The following is a 17,775-nucleotide window of genomic DNA, read 5'->3' as shown; positions in this document are numbered from 1 at the left end:
TCAACTTTTTCCAACTACAGAAAGGAAATGATGAGACTAATAAGTGGCGAAATAGCTAAGTAGAATAGCACTACAGGTACATACAATTCCAAATCATTATCTGAAAATTTCAAGAACTGAAAGCTCGTGATTGTGAGAGTCCATCATTTGACTCCTCGTGATAGGAAATATGTCAAAGTATCATTGTGATAGAGATTTCTTAACCTCTTGTCAAACTCACTTCAATAGGAAGACTTCATTTTCCTTTTAAAACACTCTCTCACAGCAAATTTAGACGAAGCGTACGTGGATGTGAATTTTACTTTGGCGTTGGTATAATATGGTTAATAAACATATTATATTGACTTCGTATGTCACTTTTTGAATTATATGTTTGACAAATAACAAATTATGCGGAGTTTAATATCGAAAATTAAATATTGTATTACTAATTTTGATATAATTTATACAAAAATTTAGGTATTGTTTATATACGAGATAGAATGTAACTAAAACTATTTATATTAACAATACGTTGATAAAATATTTAAGGAGGAAAATGCCTTTAAATTAAATAATTCATGTATTGTTCACTACATAACAATTTCTATATATATTGTTATACACGGTAACAATTGCCACATTATTATTGAGCGTATAAATAATCCTTGTTTCTCGCATGACTAAATCGTAAACTAAACGATTCCTTCTTTTATTGATCATTATTTTATATATATAAATTCTTTTATTATTATTCGAAGTATACAATCCAGTTTCATTAAGTGATCCCTACGTTGTGACCACCAAATAACTAACATGTGAACAAACATGTATAATGAAGGGCAAAAAGGAACCTTCACATGCCGAAAAGGAATTTTGCGTCATCGAAATATCTTATATTGACGGGTGACGTACACAAATAACCCACAAAGTGGATGATTTTGAAAAAAAATTCCATTTGCCCTATGGATAAAACTTCAAGTTTAACAAGCGTTGGTCCTCGCTTGTTCCATGGACAATATTTTTAACCTGAAAATTCTGCCCATGGGATAAGGGGTCAAAAACTAAAGACCACTCCAAAAAGTGTTATATTTGTATAATTTTTGGACATTGACCACTGCATGATATGGGCTGAGCTCAAACGAGTTCTTTTATGGGCTTGATTTTGAAGTCAAAGTTGGGCTCAAAGTTAGTAGCAAATGGGCGGAATACTTAAAGTTGAATTTCTGCTGGATGGGCAACTAAATTTCCCAAAAATAGGTAGAAATGGCGTGGGATAGCCACTTTTTAATATGGTATTTAGTTTTTATCCAGTATTTTTAATGCTGATAAAAAATAGTCACTACTCTATTAAAATTAATATAAAAAGACGTTGCTACCCTTTCTTCATGAGTGCTGTGTAAATATTGAGGACATCGTATCCTTAACATTTACACTGCACACATGAAGTTAAGGACGCTGTGCCTTAACATTTACACTGCACACATGAAGTTAAGGACGTTGTGTCCTTAACATTTACACTGCACATATGAAGTTAAGGACATGATGTCCTAAAGTTTAACAATGGAAGGTGCAAATACAAGACACTTTGTTCTTAATATTTACACAGCATTCATGAAGTTAAGGACACCATGTCCTTAATATTTACACAATACTCATAAGATTAAGGACATTATGTCCTTAACATTTACACTACACACATGAAGTTAAGGACACCATGTTCTTAATATTTAAACTGTACATATGAAGTTAAGGACATGAGGTCCTAAAGTTTAAAAACAGCAGTTGCAAATACAAGTTAAGGACATTGTGTCCTTAACATTTACACTGTACACATGAAGTTAAGAATGCCATGTCCTTAATATTTACACTACACATATGAAGTTAATGATATAATGTCCTAAAGTTTAATAACGGAAGGTGCAAACATAAGTCACTTTGTCCTTAATATTTACACAGCATTCATGAAGTTAAGGACACTATGTCCTTAGTAGTTACACAGCATCCATGTCTAGCACAGGGGTATTTTCGTCTGGGCGGGTACAAATTTATTAAGCAGTAGCTAAAAGGTAAATACATTTTAAATAGTGACTAAAGGGTAAAGACATCTCTAATTAGTGGCTAACTGTGCACTTCCCAAACCCGTAAACTGTTTTCCCGTTGCTTGTGCCTTTGGAGTATCTCATTTTATTTGTATTTTGTTTTTTCCTCTTGGATGTGTTATACTATTTGGGGTAGTTTGGTTATCGAAATAAAAATATTAATCTCGTTATGATATTTGAAATTATATTTAACTCATATTTAATTATGGGTATATTTAATAATGGTATAAATTTTATATTAAAATAATGACATAATCACATAAGATAACCTTATTTATCCGAGACGGTAACCAAACGACAAAGTTAAATTTGTATCCGCATTTGTCCAAATGACCTCTTGGTCATACTTAGAACATTCATTAAAGTCTCAAGTTACATTAAACGAACCACATAATTTTTTACTCTTATGATTTTATCAAAATTATATCATTCAACCATGGCATCACTAATTAAATGATCACATGGACGATACAAAATATCAAATATATTAAGTCACTGCATAAATTCCTCTTTTTTTCACATTAATACCTCAAACGATATATAATGATCCACGGTCCAGGCTATTTAGCTTGGATTATTAGGATCCAATGCGTGACTCTTTTGGCCGTGAAAAAAATAAATAGCAATTCAAATAAATAAATAAATAAATAAACACTTGCCGTATTTTAAACAAACATAATTATTCATATAGGTTTTCGTAGAAAATTAGTTATACCTAATTGGCTGACAGGGATGCAGTAAAAACCACAAGCAAGAAAATGATCAAAATGGTCCTTAATTTATAGGGATTGGACTATTTTAGTCCTATTTCAGTAGTCTGCTCGTGGCTCTCAATGTTCCGCATGAATCCTTGTTCCTAATCACAATTTCTCCCATAGTTTCATCGCCTGTATCCATGTCGGTATCTTACGTTCGGCGTTGTCTACACACCCGTATACCCCTTCGCTGCCTTTTCACAGAATCTTCAGCTAATTCAGAGCCAACCTCAACATCAACTTCAACACCCAATTTGGTTTCAGACCCACTTTTCAAATCTAGAGTTTCAGAACTGATTTCAAAGCAGCACTGGTCTCAACTCAAGGACCTAATTAAACCCATTAACCCAACTTCTTTTCTTCAACAACTTTTTGATTCTGGGTTTGATTCTGCCACCATTTTGCCTTTCTTTAAATGGTCTCAACATGGTTATCAGGTTTACCACCCTCTTCACCATTTATTCAAACTGCTTATTTTGTTAGTCAATGATAAAAGATACTCAAAGGTTCGATCTTTATTGCATGATTTTGTTAAGTATGGGAAAACCCATACGGTTTCTTCTGTTTTTCATACACTCTTGACTTGTAGTGATAATGTTTGTGCTAATTCTATTATTGTTGACATGTTGGTATTGGCTTATGTTAATAATGCTAAGCTTGATTTAGCTCTGGAGGCTTTTAAGAGAGCTGGAGATTATGAATTTAAGTTATCTGTATTTTCGTGTAAACCGATGCTTAAAGGGGTGGTGAATGAGGGGAAATTTGAGGTAGTAGAGCTTTTGTATAAGGAGATGATTAGGAGGAGAATTGAGGTTGACGTGTACACGTGTAATATTGTAATTAATGGGTTATGTAAGGTGGGGAAGTTGAATAAGGCTAAGGATGTGATGGAAGATATGAAGGTTCGGGGGATTATTCCGAATGTGGTTACTTACAATACATTGATTGATGGGTATTGCAAGAGGGGCGGGGATGGGAAAATGTATAAAGCTGATGCATTTTTGAGAGAAATGGTGGAGCAGGGGGTGAGTCCAAATCAGAGAACTTATAATACTCTTATTGATGGGTTTTGTAAGGACGACAATGTCGGGGCAGCTACGAAGCTCTTTAAAGAAATGCGGCTTCAAGGGATGAGACCGGACATTGTAACGTTTAACTCGTTAATTAATGGGTTCTTTGGTGATGGGAAAGTTGATGAGGCTCTTGGTTTACGTGCAGAATTGGTACGTCTAGGATTGGAGCCTAATATTCGGACGTATAATGTACTGATAAATGGGTTTTCAAAAATGAAGATGTTCGGAGAGGCTAAAGAGTTGTTTGATGATGTTATGAAGCAAGGGTTAGATTTAAATGTACTAACTTTTAATACAGTTATTGATGCTCATTGTAAGGCTAGCAAAATGGAAGAAGCAGTCACACTTCGTGAGTTGATGTCGAACAAACTGATTTGTCCTAACATTTCGACATATAATTGCTTATTAGGGGGTTATTATCGAGAGGGAAATATTGAAGCAGCAAAAAAGCTACTGGAGGAAATGGAGGAGAAGAGTGTGAAGGCTGATGTTGTAACTTACAATATTCGAATAGATGCAATGTGCAAAAGGGGAGAATCAAGAAAGTCAGTTAGACTTCTGGATGAGATGTCTGAGAAAGGGCTGATCCCAAGTCATGTGACTTACAACAATTTGATGGCTGGCTATTGCCAAGAAAGAAACCCCAAGGGAGCTGTTACTATTAGGAAAAGAATGGAGAAGGAAGGAAAGCAACCGAATGTTGTCACTTACAACGTGTTGATTAAAGGTTTCTGTCAAAAAGATAAGTTGGAAGAAGCAAATGCTTTTTTGAACGAGATGTTGGAAAAAGGATTGGTACCCAATAGAACTACCTATGACATTATCAGAGAAGAAATGATAGAGAAGGGATTTGTCCCTGACATAGATGGACACCTCTACAATGATGTTGTCAATTGTTAACTATGGTGGAGAAGTTTGAGAGCGGTCTAATAGACCCATTCTGTCATTGCTTTTGGTACCCCATATTCTGTCAATGTTATTTCACACTTAAACTACTTTTGAGTACCCTGTTCTTCAGGAAGGAGCAAAAATCTGTGGTTCATGGTTCGAGTGCAATGCAGGTATGTGCTTTTCTCCTCCTGACTCTCTCTTTCTCTCTTTTGGTTAGTTAAAGATACGAGGTATATGGAGGTTAATCTCATCTTCATAATTTTTTTTGTGTACATCAAGGGTTGGTTAATCATATCGAAACCCGTTCATGGGTGCAACTCAATGGAGGAATTGTCTGCTTCTCTTTTGCGCCACGAAAAACAATCTTCTGTGCTCAGCCATAGTTGCAACTGATGTAAAAGGTGAAATTGGATAACAGTTCTTTAGTTCTTGTTTTTTCATTATATTTGTTGCAATCCTTCTATGTGATTATGCTGACATTTATGTCATAATGGTTTCAATGGATGACGATGAGCTGCTATTTCTGAGAAATGATGGTTGATTTCATCTAATATTTGGTGATGTTAATTTAGCTTTTGAGTCTTTACCACTAAAATCTGCCAACTGATGTATGATATGATACACAACATGTAAAGATACTCCCTTGGTATCATGTAGTTGAATTAGTTTTGTGAGGGGTATGTGATGGATAGATTGATGTTCTTGAATAAATAAAAGATTGAACTGAAATAGTGCTCAAATGCATGGAAGATAAAAGGTTGTCGTGAGGGACCATGCATGAATGTAAAAAATAAAGTAGTAATTTGAGTTGTTGGGGAAATTGTTCACCCTTTGTGGAAGGTTCAGCTTTTTGAGAACCTTAGGTAGATGGTTGGCTAGACATGATGCTAGCTTTGAGTTAATTGAATCATTTAAATGATGAAACTGTAAGGACAAAAATCCAAATATAAATTATGCCGGATGAATGGAGGTAGCTGATGATGTCCTAGAAACTTTTCTGAAAAAGTGTGAGACTATTTTTTCGATCAACTAGTCTCAGGTTACGCGCTTTGCGCGTGTAACCCAACTCAATGGATAATGTTTTAAAAAGAATTACATAAATATTTATGTAAAAAATATATCTCAGTTATAAAATAAAGGTTAAGCTCTAGAAATTAAAAAATATTCCACCTATATTGCGAACTCAATAAAAAAAGAAACTATGTCTCATAGAGTCCTCAATCATCATTCAAATATATTCATCTTAAATTTTGTTCTAGCTTTATAATTTTATCAGCTCAATTTCAAAAGTTATTATACTTCCTTTTTAGTTTCAGGAAGAACATATCACTCTTTAAGATGTATGAGCTTTTTCTGAAAATATTTTTATCAAATTTTTTCGAGAAGACAAAAATAGAATTAGCTATAATTTTATTATGATTCTCAAAAATTTGAGAAATAATACAAATTGAAGAATTGAATCTTATGTCTTCTCAAATTATTTTCCCTCAAAGGTTACAATGTTACTCTTGTAGTGAGGTTTTAGTTACTAAAATAAAAAAAATAATGATTAATGATGACTCAGTTTGAATAAATTTTGTTTTATGCTATTTCATTCTCATTTGTTCAAGTTTGCATATTAACCAAGTTAACTCATAATACAATACTACAACTAATTTTGCTCTATTTTCTAATGTCTTTCATCACTGGTGATCTTTTCGAGGAAACAAATTTATAGTCCCTAAGATTTGAGCCAACTTGAAAAATAATTTTTACGTTTATAATTTTGAAAAAGAATAGAATTGGATTCTTTTGCTAATTAAATAGTTTAAATACTTATTATTTATTCTCAATACTAAAATAAATAGATTATTTTGGTTGATTGAAATTCTTAATATTAACTCGTATTGAATTTTAAATATTTAATTGTAATTAAATACGATTATTTTATTTTAAAATGGTAAAAGAATCACATTTTTACACTTTGTATTTACTGAAGTGTTAGTGTTATTGACTTTTGCCAATCATTTTTTTCTCTTTCTTTTTTATATTAATAAAGATATTTCTTAGTTATTTATTCTAATTGTTAAGCGTAATTTTTAAATATATATATATATATATATATATATATATATATATATATATATATAATTATATAATTATACCAAAGGAAAAGAACACGTAAAAAATAATTTGGTAAAATGTTATTAATTATTTTGTTCATATTATTGGCATGGATAACTTTGCACTCCGAATAAAATATACAACACATTGTTATTATTTGATTAATATAATTATTTCTCCTATTTTTTATTTATGGAATCGTTTGGGTCATCCTATATTTTAGTAGAAGTAAATTGAAGATGGTAGGGATACTTTTAAAATTTAAACGTAACATCTTAATGAGTTTTAAGTCCTAGATATTAGGATTTTAACCTAATTCAAATAAGGAAAAGTTTAATAACTAAAATTTCAATTGGTTTAAAAATCCTAAAAATTAGAATAATATGACAATTTTGTCTAATGTGAAATTTATTTTTAAAGGGTAAAAAAGATGAACGACATTTCGCTAAAGGCCTTCGTGCTTTTAATATAATGTACGCGCGATGCGCGTGAATCCTGTCTCAATGAATATATATTTATTTAAAAAAAGTGTTAATTTATAAAATAAAAGTGTAAGTTCCTAAAGATGATCATGAATATTGATTGTGTATAACTAACTCAATCATTAAAGAAACTATCTTTGAAGTCCTCAACATCAATAACTCAACTTAAAATTTATTTCAAGTTTATAATTTTAGGATTTCAGTTTCACGGGCAAGAACCTTGGAAATCTAAATAATCTTGAAGAATACAACTTACAACATATAAGCAGGTAACTAATAATCTACGAACTCTAAATAAACACAAAATCAAAGTACAATAATAAACAAAAAAGGACATTAAAAAGAAAAAAAATAAAGCAAGCTAGTAAGAGAATCTATAATTGAAGGCTAGCTAATAAACCCACTCATATTTAGCTAAATGTATCATGGATTAAAAATTAAAGAATGTTACAAATTATCTTGTTAATTTGTGCCTTTTATTGATTTATGTTCAACGTTGCTCATAATTATAATAGTGTATTTAAAAATTTTGAAAGTTAAAAGTATAATATTGAATAATATTATTAGTGCAATAGTCTTGTATATTTAAAAAAAATGAACAATCTACTCTATTGTCTAAGAACTCGTACTTCTTCTTTCTTAAATCTTTTAATTTTTCCTTTATTTTTTTTTATCATTTATATATAGTTTACGTGTAAGACTTATACAAAGTCCGAAATGAAAAGAAAAAATGAATTTTAACTTTCTCCATGGTTCAAATAAGAAACAAATTAATAAATAAATTTTAATTAATTAAGCTCTAAAATTTTAAAAATAATAATTAAATAACTACTAAATGAAGTGTTTCTTATAATTTTTAACATTAAATTGAGGGACTTCAGAATATATTTTTGTGTGTAATAAAGATCAACTTTGAAATGAAAAAGAAAAAGCATTAGTTTTAAATTTTAGTCCTTTATTGTAGGTTAATTTTATTTCATAAATAGTATTCTATTAGCTGTAAGAAACTCACGTTTTCTTTTTAGTTAATATGTTCTGCTGGCCAAAGGCTAAAAATTAGGACTTCTTACTTAGTTCAATAAGGAAATATTGAATAACCAAAATTTTAGGTGATTTAAATACCCTAAATATTAGGAAAGTAACTTAAATTACAATTATATCCAATGTGAATTTATTTTTAGAGGGCAAAAAAGGCGAACGACATTTCGGTAAGGATCTTCATGCTTTTAATATAGTATAGATATAGATAGATAGATACTACAACCGGTTTTGTTTTGTTTTTTAATTTCTTTTAGTGTCACTACTCTATAAATAGAATTTTGTCAACTCGAAAGTAAGATTTTACATATATGACATATTTGGAAATTAAATAAATTGGCCTTTCATGCAGTTTACGTCTTGACCCATATTTTGCTCTTTGTTATTTTTTAGTAAACAATATTAATGTTTAAACTATTCTTTGTGTTAACGATTTTCATTTTGAGTTTATAGCACGAGATTTAAAAGTAATATGAAGGTTATAGTTATGCTATATAATTCAAAAATTATATAAGGTAAAGCCTTAATGATTTTAAAGTCCTAAATATTAGGACTTCATTCATATGTTGGATATGTAAGGAAAGATTTAATAATCAAAATTTTAGTTGAATTCAAAGTACTAAATATTAGGAAAATAGTGAAATAACTATTTTGTCCAATGTGAAATCAATTTTTAAAGGGTAAAAAAGACGAACGACATTTGGCTAAGGGGCTTCGTGCTTTTAATATAGTATAGATATAAACATCACTTACCTGTTAAAAGAAATATCTGAAAGAGTTTGAGTTGTTCTTCTATATTCTTATTTTATTCTCCTGGGAAAAATGTTTATACATAAATGATTTGCTAGTCGTGTGTACTGTCATGCTTACAATATTTAGATGCTTAAGAAATTACATTTTTGGTGTAAGAGGAGGACCGTTGTACAGGACATAGGAAACATTTGGACTTTATGGACTCCTTTCACTCATAGTAGGAGACATCCAGGACCACTTGTACATTTTCTGCCACTGCTTATAAATGCAACAGAAATGAATAACAAGGTAGACATTAAACTCTATTGATCTAATAGGAACGTGTTACTATCTTCATTTTGCTGCTAGGATTTCCACTTTGTGGATGATTTGGTTTAGAAGAAACGGGTATTCCCTACTCATTTTTTCTCTTTAATCCAAGAGTAGGTGGTATTTTCAGTGTTTATGGTGGTGGGAGTTGGAATGTAGCTGCAGAGGATTGTCGGAATATGACTTTTGATTTTTGTCTAATATCTTTGCTTTTCCGATTGAAGGATGTCTTGTCCTTGCCTAAGCTTTCATTTTTTTCAATTAAGAAATTATAATAGACCTCTGTTAAAATTTTTGAAATATTATCTGTCCCTGATCTAGTATCAGATTGGTTTTCACTGTATTCTAGCTTGCCCATTGGAAATCACAGTATGTTACTCTTGCTTTGAAGTTAACCTTTTAATTGTGCTTGGATAAATCCTCTTCAAGGTCTTACTGACCTAAGTAAGTAGTTGTTCTTTCCCTTTTGGGATCTGTGCCTGAAATAACATTTTAGGCTGTCAGGTACAACGATGAGTTGAAAATCCTTGGGCATTTCAAGAAATATGATTTTGTGGTGGTGTTTGCAAAATTTGAAGCGTGCTAGAGGCCCGTGATGGATCCTTGACTTGTTGGTGACCACGTTCCACAATGTGATTTATGGTGAGCGATAACTCTTGTCTGGCTAGCTAGGAGTATGCCTCATCAATCTATTCTGCAAAACACGGCAAGACATTTTGATTTGATTAGGTTTTTGGAACAATACTATGTATCGAGATCTCGATGAGAAAGGTAGAGAAAGATAATAAAGAGTATTCTTGAAGAGAATTGTGTAGGGAATTGGAGGAGGCACTCTTTGTTAGTACTTTTTCAAGAGAAAATGCAGGAGCCAGGAACAGAAGCTTGATGTTTTTCTGGTGGAAAATTGGTATAGAATTCTCAAATCTGATGCTTCTTTCCTGGAATCACCAGGAATGGAATCCTCTTCTTTTTCTTTTCTTTTACCCCTACTAATCTATTTGGTACTGTAAAAATGCATGGGAATTCCAATTACTTTATGAAAGAACTATCCAACCAAGTTCTGAAATCCCCATTGCTTGTGTTCACTCTCTAGTGTTTTCAGCCAAACATGAGAAAGAAAATGTTTATATGACACTATTACTATTTTTCATATAGACTGAAATAGAGAGAGAGAGAGAGAGAGAGAGAGAGAGCACTAATTCCCCTCCCCAAAAAAAGGTCATGTGTGTTTGCTTCTTGGTAAAGTTTTGGTGGGCGTAACCTAGAAGATTACAAGAGATAGAGTTAAATCATTTTAATTTCTTGTTTCTATTATGCTTTGACCTTGTTCATGATAAGTTTGCACATCGTTTGATTGTAGAACTGTTGTATTTATCAACAAAACTTCACAAAATTACTGTTTAATTTAATATATGTCGAACAATCGTTATTTGCGACATGCTTTTGACCAAAATATTGTCTCTAGAAGCATTTACTTATTTTTTTAGTCGAGATATATCTAGAAGCCTTTTCTGAAAATGGCTCATTAGGGGTTGGATAAAACAACACAACGAACCCATTCTGGTAATGAAGTTCTAATGTACTCTTAAACCGATTGTTCTTCTTGAAATTACAAACAAACCCCTCCTTTTAAATCAAAGCAAGAATTTTACCTCATTCATCTAATCTAATCCACGCTTTAAGCATTTAATAATTCCTCCATCCAAAACAAATACTACTAATAATAAAGTCCAGTCCTATCCTAATCTATCTTTTTCGCGCCATCCATTGCTACTCTTATCCAATTCAACAAACTTTGACATTATTTAAATATGAAAATGATTATTATTCGATTAGATATTATTTTGAATATCTAACTGAATGTTTTGTGATTAGAGTTGCAATCAGTTAGGCTGCAATTCCATCTTTACTCTACAATCTTACAAGAAAACCCTCTATCATTCAGAATTTACGAGTTTAGTCAACTTGAGCAAAATTTACAAAGTGCCAAAAAATCTATTTCCTAAAAAATATTTTTCCTCTCTTGGAATGAAAATTAAGGCACAATTGACGAATCTTTAAATTTCCATTTGATTATAAATTTCCATTTTATAAAAGCAATAAGTGGAAATACAAATGAGCATTTTAATTATATTATTAACAATAACTATTATAGGAAAGGAAACCTTGACGTAATTAATAAAGTATTGGGAGATAACTCACATGTTCAACACGTTAAAACAATTAAGGGATAAACATTAATATATTAATTTTGAGAAATAATACTTATATAGTATTCCACAGCTGTGCATTACAATTGTCATCACGAACATTCTTCTCGCCTTCAAACTATCCTGTACCAGTTCAAAATCACCTTTCAAAGGTTGAGTAACGTAATCCTCTTCTCCTCCTCCCAAAATAACTTTCTGGTTTCTCCTTATTAATCTCTTCCTTAATTATCTCCACCTACCATTTTTTGTCTTTGGCGTTCATAATCTTCTTTCCTATTTTTGGCTTATTGATTTCTGCTTCTTCTTTCCTCCTGATTCCCTTTTTCTCTTTTTCTCAATCTGCTCTGGCATTGACAACCTTTGATCATTGTCTCAAACAAAGATTTGCCTTTTTGTGACAAAACCATATCTTGAAATCACATTTCTAACGTTGTTGTTTGTATTCTTTTAGGAGATTCCAAGGTGGGTTTTTTTGGGTTTGTTGCTGATTTTACTTTCGACAATGAATTTGAGGTTTCTCTAGTTAGGAATCACTCTATGATATCTGTGATTTCCACCACTCTGTTAGGCATTTGTCTTCTTCAATCTTTCTCTGTATTGTTCCTCTATCATTTCTATGTTTTTTCATGAAGACACTTTTGGAAACACCGTCTGAATAGAAGCTTTCTTTTATTGAAGAACAAAGCAACCTCTTTGATTGTCCCAAAAGTACAAATTGGTCTTCTCTAAAATCAGAGAATTGGGGTACTATTGAATTTATAGCCATAATATTTGAAGGAAAAATGTCAGCTTTAAGGCAGAGTGCTAGTTCATCTGCATCAGAAGATGATCAAAGGTACGCAGGAATGGATGAAAAGAAGAGGAAAAGGATGATTTCTAACAGGGAATCCGCGAGGCGCTCGAGGATGAAGAAGCAAAAACTTCTGCAAGATTTGACTGGGGAAGTGAGCAGATTACAGGTTGCTAACAAGAACATCTTGGCAAAAATTGAAGAGACCACAGAAAGGTATACAGTTTGTACTGCACAGAATAATGTGTTGAAGGCACATGCAATGGAATTGAATGATAGGCTGAGGTACTTAAATGATGTTATTAATGACACTGGTTTAGCTGTGGATGCTGCTGATCCTTTGCTGAAGCCGTTGCAGATCCCTCGTCCAATGCAGCCCATTGCTTCTTCAGGCTTATTTAAATTTTGACGTCGATTTGGTTGTCTTTAGTGGCTAGTTGGATAGCTTTGCTTCCTTTAGTCCATATATGAGTGGTTTCTTTTGGATGGTAATGTCATGTTAGTTATGCCTTTGTTGGTTATGCTTTAGTGTATGCTGTGTCTGCTTACTCTTTGAACCATGTATATACCAGGAATTATCTGGGAGTTGTTGAATCAGATGTTTCTATCTTGCTTGCTGGTCTCTTGTTTATGATGATATTAACAATGAGGGATAACTGATTTGTCCTGTCATGGCTGATATTGAAAATTCAGGGAGTGATCATAGTGTAAGCTATTTATTGACTAGTATTGCACTGGCCACCCGATCCTCCTCCTTCATCCATTCTTGGGGCAGCAACTAGTTTGGGCTTGAAGAGCAGTAGTTGTTGCTATTGTTGTATTGTCAATGCTACGATGTCCTTCTCAGCACACATGGTTATCTCGCTTACCCTCAGTTCGTCCAATGCCTTTAGGTTTGGGTCTTCCTTAGGCTCAATAAGTGCACCAAAGCGTGCATAAGTTTCAAGAGGGGAAAGGGGCGGGTGGAATTTCACTCTTTGTCAGGAGAGCTGCATCCAAAATGGTGTCAATTGGTAATAGAATATAGCTAGATAACTGATGCCGGATGATTTCATGGTTCACAATATTTTATTAAGGAGATAGCTATATAAAATTATCCTTTTTTTCTTCATTTTACTCCACCTAGATTGGAATATAACAGTCCTTCCGCCCAATGTTATATAGCTACGATGAGGCCTTCCTTTCTCTCTCTTTGTGGTGAGGTTCTTGATAGAAGTCATGGTGCTGCCTTTCAAAATAGAGTTATATATTTGCTGGGCACCATTGAAGTCTGTGTTTATGTTTTAAACCGATTTCTTAGATTTGATTGCATCACTATATGTCAAAATGCTGTCAAAGGTAAAAACTGTATATATAATGTTTTTAGTTCATAATATCTTGCTACTAGTGGAATAAACTTCAGCTCTTCAGCTTGCTGATAATGAGGCCTGATCATGGTAGGGAATCAGTTTCAAAAGTATATGTTTTTATTATAATCAAGCTCTATGGTTTCTAAATTGAACTAAAGGAACTTTTCCTTGCCAAGTTTTGGCCTCAAAGTAGGAGTAAATGTGTTTTGAGTTCTAGTGCTCCTTGCATAGAGATACACTCGTTGGTGACAGAACCCTTAGACTTGAAATTTCACAGGTCAAAGCGATAGCATTTAGCTTGGAACCGAACTCCACAATGGTTCCTGTCACCCAGCCCTTGAGAACAAAACGGCGAATGGCTGGAAACCCTGGTGGGATAACTCTGATGCCTTAGTTGTAGGAAGTAAGGTGTTTCCTGGGGAAGAAAGTTACCTTCACTAGGGTTTGCATGAAGTATGTATAAGGGGCTAATACAAATTCTGCAAGATTCATTGTCATCTTTGCTGATCAGTTGTGTAGCTGGATCAGGTGGATATGTCAGTAACCTATCATGTCATCCCAACATTTAGGTACTTATAACAGCATTAAGCATGTTCCTATTTAGTTCTTATAACAGCATTAAGCATGTTCTTGTATGAATGATGTTAAGACAACAATTTACCTCTCATGTTCATATAGGATGTTTGGGTATTAGTGGAAACTGTAACCGTGGTAGTGAGTTCTTAATCTTAAATAATGAAATTCCTTTTCTTGGAATTCTAGAAAGTTGAATGTTAAGAGGGAAAAGCTGGTCACAGTTTGATGATTGGCCCAGAGCAAATATGTAAAAAGACAGAGGAAGTCTCAGCAACATTTGAATCTATGCTCTTTGGAAAACTCTAGTTCATTTTCTTCGTGGGGCTCGACAGATACATTCCATATCTTCATCTGCATTGTAACTTACATCAGATGTAATACTTGGGAATTAGGATCATCACCAGCCCTTCGGCCGAACCCAGTAGCTTTGGTCCAAACCTTATATTTGTTTTAACAAATTCATTGAATATGCACAAAATATTAAATTAGAATCCAGTAACTTAAAAGAACTTGAGTCCTGAACTCATAAGCTTTAAATCCCGATTTCGCCTCTGAGGATCATACATCTCTGTTGCCTTTGATAAGTTCAACAATTGGGGATAACTAACTTCTCTATTCTGGTGCTCCTCCTCTTTACTGCATGATGTAGCTCTCAAGGATTACTACGTTATAATTGCATTGAAGTTTTCTAATGCTACCTTGCGAAAATAGTAGAGGTTTTCTACGGAAGTTAGGATTTTGGAAAGTGTTTGTGTTTCAAATTCTTTGACTTGGATTCAGACATTTCTTGTCGTTGTAGAATCTTTTCCTCCTTTACTCACATCCCAGAATTGTGTGTTTTATTTTGATTGGTTCTCTAGCAAAACCTGTGAAATCCTAAGCCTTTTCTGTTCTTTTTCCGTAGCTTTTCTTTGGCTCAAACATGCACTGTAGTTCTGGAGTAGTTCTGGTTAATCTGCGTTGGCATTATTGCCATTTTTCAAGAGACCATTATCCGGAAGGAACTGCTTACCAGCTGGACGGCTTGTTATTTTGAACAGATTATTTCTGTTGGGAATAAATCCCTCACATAAATAATATTCACGGTAATAACAAGGAATAATATCGTAGTACCGAGATACAGTAATCAACAAAAAGAACACAAAGATTTTAACGTGGAAAACCCTTCTGAATAAGGGAAAAAATCACGAGCCCGAGAGGAACAAAGTAATCCACTATAGTGAGGAATTTTACACTACGTACTCCCGAGTAAAGTACTCCAGGGACCACTACACACTTAAAAGAATAACCCTCTTTTGAGATTCCCCATTCACTACAATATCGCTCACACTCCAGGGACCACTACACATTCAAAAGAATAACCCTCTTTTGAGATTTCCCATTCACTACAATATCGCTCACACTCCAGGGACCACTACACACTCAAAAGAATAACCCTCTTTTGAGATTCCCCATTCACTACAATATCGCTCCCACTCTCTATTTTCCCTCACAGATTGGTATGTTGAAATGAGAGCTGAAGCTCTCCTTTTATAGTGTTGAGCGCCCAATCTTCCATCAATCAAAACGATTGGTTATTACAATTTGAAATTGCAAATTGCTTTGTGTGACGCCTACTATTTTTGCCAACTTGATAATTTGCAGATTTGCAAATCAAATCCAAAACAAGTCATAACCAAAACTTGTTATGGAATCTTACACCTTTCCTTCTTCTTTTTTTTTCTTTTTCATTTATAGGGATGGACCCCACAAGTCTCCCCTTTAGACCCATTCACCTGAAGGAGGTAACATCGGACTTCTAGCTTGAACACATGCCGACAAGTTCTTTGCACAATTTGAACTTGTCTCTTGGTACCACCTTGGTCAGCATATCTGCGGGGTTCTCACTTGTAGAAATCTTCAAGACTTTTAGAGATTCATTCTCTACCATTTCTCGAATCCAGTAATATCTCACGTCAATGTGTTTGGTCCTTGCATGGTACATGGAGTTCTTGCTATTCTGATGCAATCCAAGCTCTTGAAGGAAATGTTTCAACCATATCATCTCCTTTCCAACTTTAGTAGCGGCAATGTACTCCGTTTCAGTTGTAGAGTGTGCGACATACTTCTGCAACCCCGACTGCCATGATATAGCTCCCCCTAAAAATGTAAACAAATATCGAGTAGTGAATTTTCTGTTATCAATGTCACCTGCCATATCAGCATCTGTATAGCCCTTCAAGATTGGATCAGATCCTCCAAAGCACAAACAATCTCCCGCGGTACCTCTCAGGTACCTCAGTATCTACTTGACTGCTTCCCAGTGTTCTTTTCCAGGATTTTCAAGAAACTTGCTGACAACATCGACTGCATGAGCAATATCAGGTCTAGTGCATACCATTGCATACATCAAACTTCTGACGACAGAGGAATACAGAACTTTAGTCATGCTCTCCTTTTCCTCCATTGTTGTATGACACATCTTCTTGCTCAACTTCAGATGACTAGCAGGAGGTGTGCTGACTGGCTTAACACTTTTTATGTTGAAGCGTTCCAGTACACGTTCAATGTACTTCTCCTGAGACAACCACAACTTTCTGCTTGTTCGCTCTCGAACTATCTTCATCCCAAGAATTTGTTGTGCTGGGCCCACGTACTTCATATCAAATAACTTGGACAAATCTCCCTTCAACTTTGCGATCATCTCCTTGTCTTTTCCTACAATTAACATGTCATCCACATAAAACAACAAAATAATAAAGTTATTGTCAGAAAATCTTTTGAAGTATACACATGAAATAGAATATTTTTTTATGTAAGTTTGACCTTTCATGAATGAGTCAAACTTCTTGTACCACTGCTTTGGTGCCTGCTTCAACCCATAAAGACTCTTATTCAGTTTACACACTATGTGTTTCCTTTCATCTACTTCAAATCATTCTTGCTGCTCCATATAGATCTCCTGTTCCAAATCTTCATGAAGAAATACAGTTTTCACGTCCAACTGCTCCGCTTCAAGATGTAGGCTAGCTGCTAAACACAAGATTGTTCGAATAGAAGTCATTTTGACAATAGGTGAGAAAATTTCGTCAAAATCAATACCTTTCTTTTGTTCGAAACCACCAATCGAGATTTGTATCTGACCAACTTGCCAATTCTATATATCTTGACTTTAAAGACCCATTTGCATTTGAGCGGTCTTTTACCCTTTAGAACTTTAACTAGCTTGTACGTGCCATTTTTCTACAGGGATTCCATCTCTTCTTGCATGGCTTTCATCCACTAATTCTTTTCTAGATGGGACAACACCTCATTAAGACTTTCTGGCTCCCCATCATCACTGATGAGGACATATTCTGTGAAAGGATACTTGCATGACTCTACCC

General features: G+C 33.7%; 2 protein-coding genes across 4 annotated transcripts; both read left to right on the top strand.

The window, feature by feature from the left end:
* Nucleotides 1-2,865: 2,865 nt before the first annotated feature.
* Nucleotides 2,866-10,921, top strand: LOC104120657 (pentatricopeptide repeat-containing protein At1g09820). Of its 3 annotated transcripts, XM_070179841.1 has the most exons (4): nucleotides 2,866-4,970; nucleotides 5,080-5,201; nucleotides 9,990-10,127; nucleotides 10,215-10,921. In XM_070179841.1, exon 1 carries the CDS (start codon nucleotides 2,977-2,979, stop codon nucleotides 4,807-4,809), a length of 1,833 nt encoding a protein of 610 aa, XP_070035942.1. In that variant the 5' UTR covers nucleotides 2,866-2,976; the 3' UTR covers nucleotides 4,810-4,970; nucleotides 5,080-5,201; nucleotides 9,990-10,127; nucleotides 10,215-10,921. The 3 variants fall into 3 exon arrangements, with proteins under 3 accessions (XP_070035942.1, XP_070035936.1, XP_070035939.1); XM_070179835.1 differs by having other exon boundaries at nucleotides 9,990-10,921; XM_070179838.1 differs by having other exon boundaries at nucleotides 9,982-10,921.
* An 890-nt stretch (nucleotides 10,922-11,811) lies between these two features.
* Nucleotides 11,812-13,097, top strand: LOC104110547 (bZIP transcription factor 53-like). Its single transcript, XM_009620068.4, has one exon. It carries the CDS (start codon nucleotides 12,478-12,480, stop codon nucleotides 12,892-12,894), a length of 417 nt encoding a protein of 138 aa, XP_009618363.1. The 5' UTR covers nucleotides 11,812-12,477; the 3' UTR covers nucleotides 12,895-13,097.
* Nucleotides 13,098-17,775: the final 4,678 nt, after the last annotated feature.

This window comes from Nicotiana tomentosiformis, chromosome 1 (assembly GCF_000390325.3).
Source record: "Nicotiana tomentosiformis chromosome 1, ASM39032v3, whole genome shotgun sequence".
NCBI classification, from domain to species: Eukaryota; Viridiplantae; Streptophyta; class Magnoliopsida; order Solanales; family Solanaceae; genus Nicotiana; species Nicotiana tomentosiformis.
The sequence above is the reverse complement of the archived record's forward strand: the minus strand, read 5'-3'. Positions and strand labels throughout refer to the sequence as shown.

Excerpts from the sequence above, each read along its gene's own strand:
- LOC104120657 (XM_070179841.1), top strand. The coding sequence starts at position 2,977 with ATGTCGGTATCTTACGTTCGGCGTTGTCTACACACCCGTATACCCCTT.
- LOC104110547 (XM_009620068.4), top strand. The coding sequence starts at position 12,478 with ATGTCAGCTTTAAGGCAGAGTGCTAGTTCATCTGCATCAGAAGATGAT.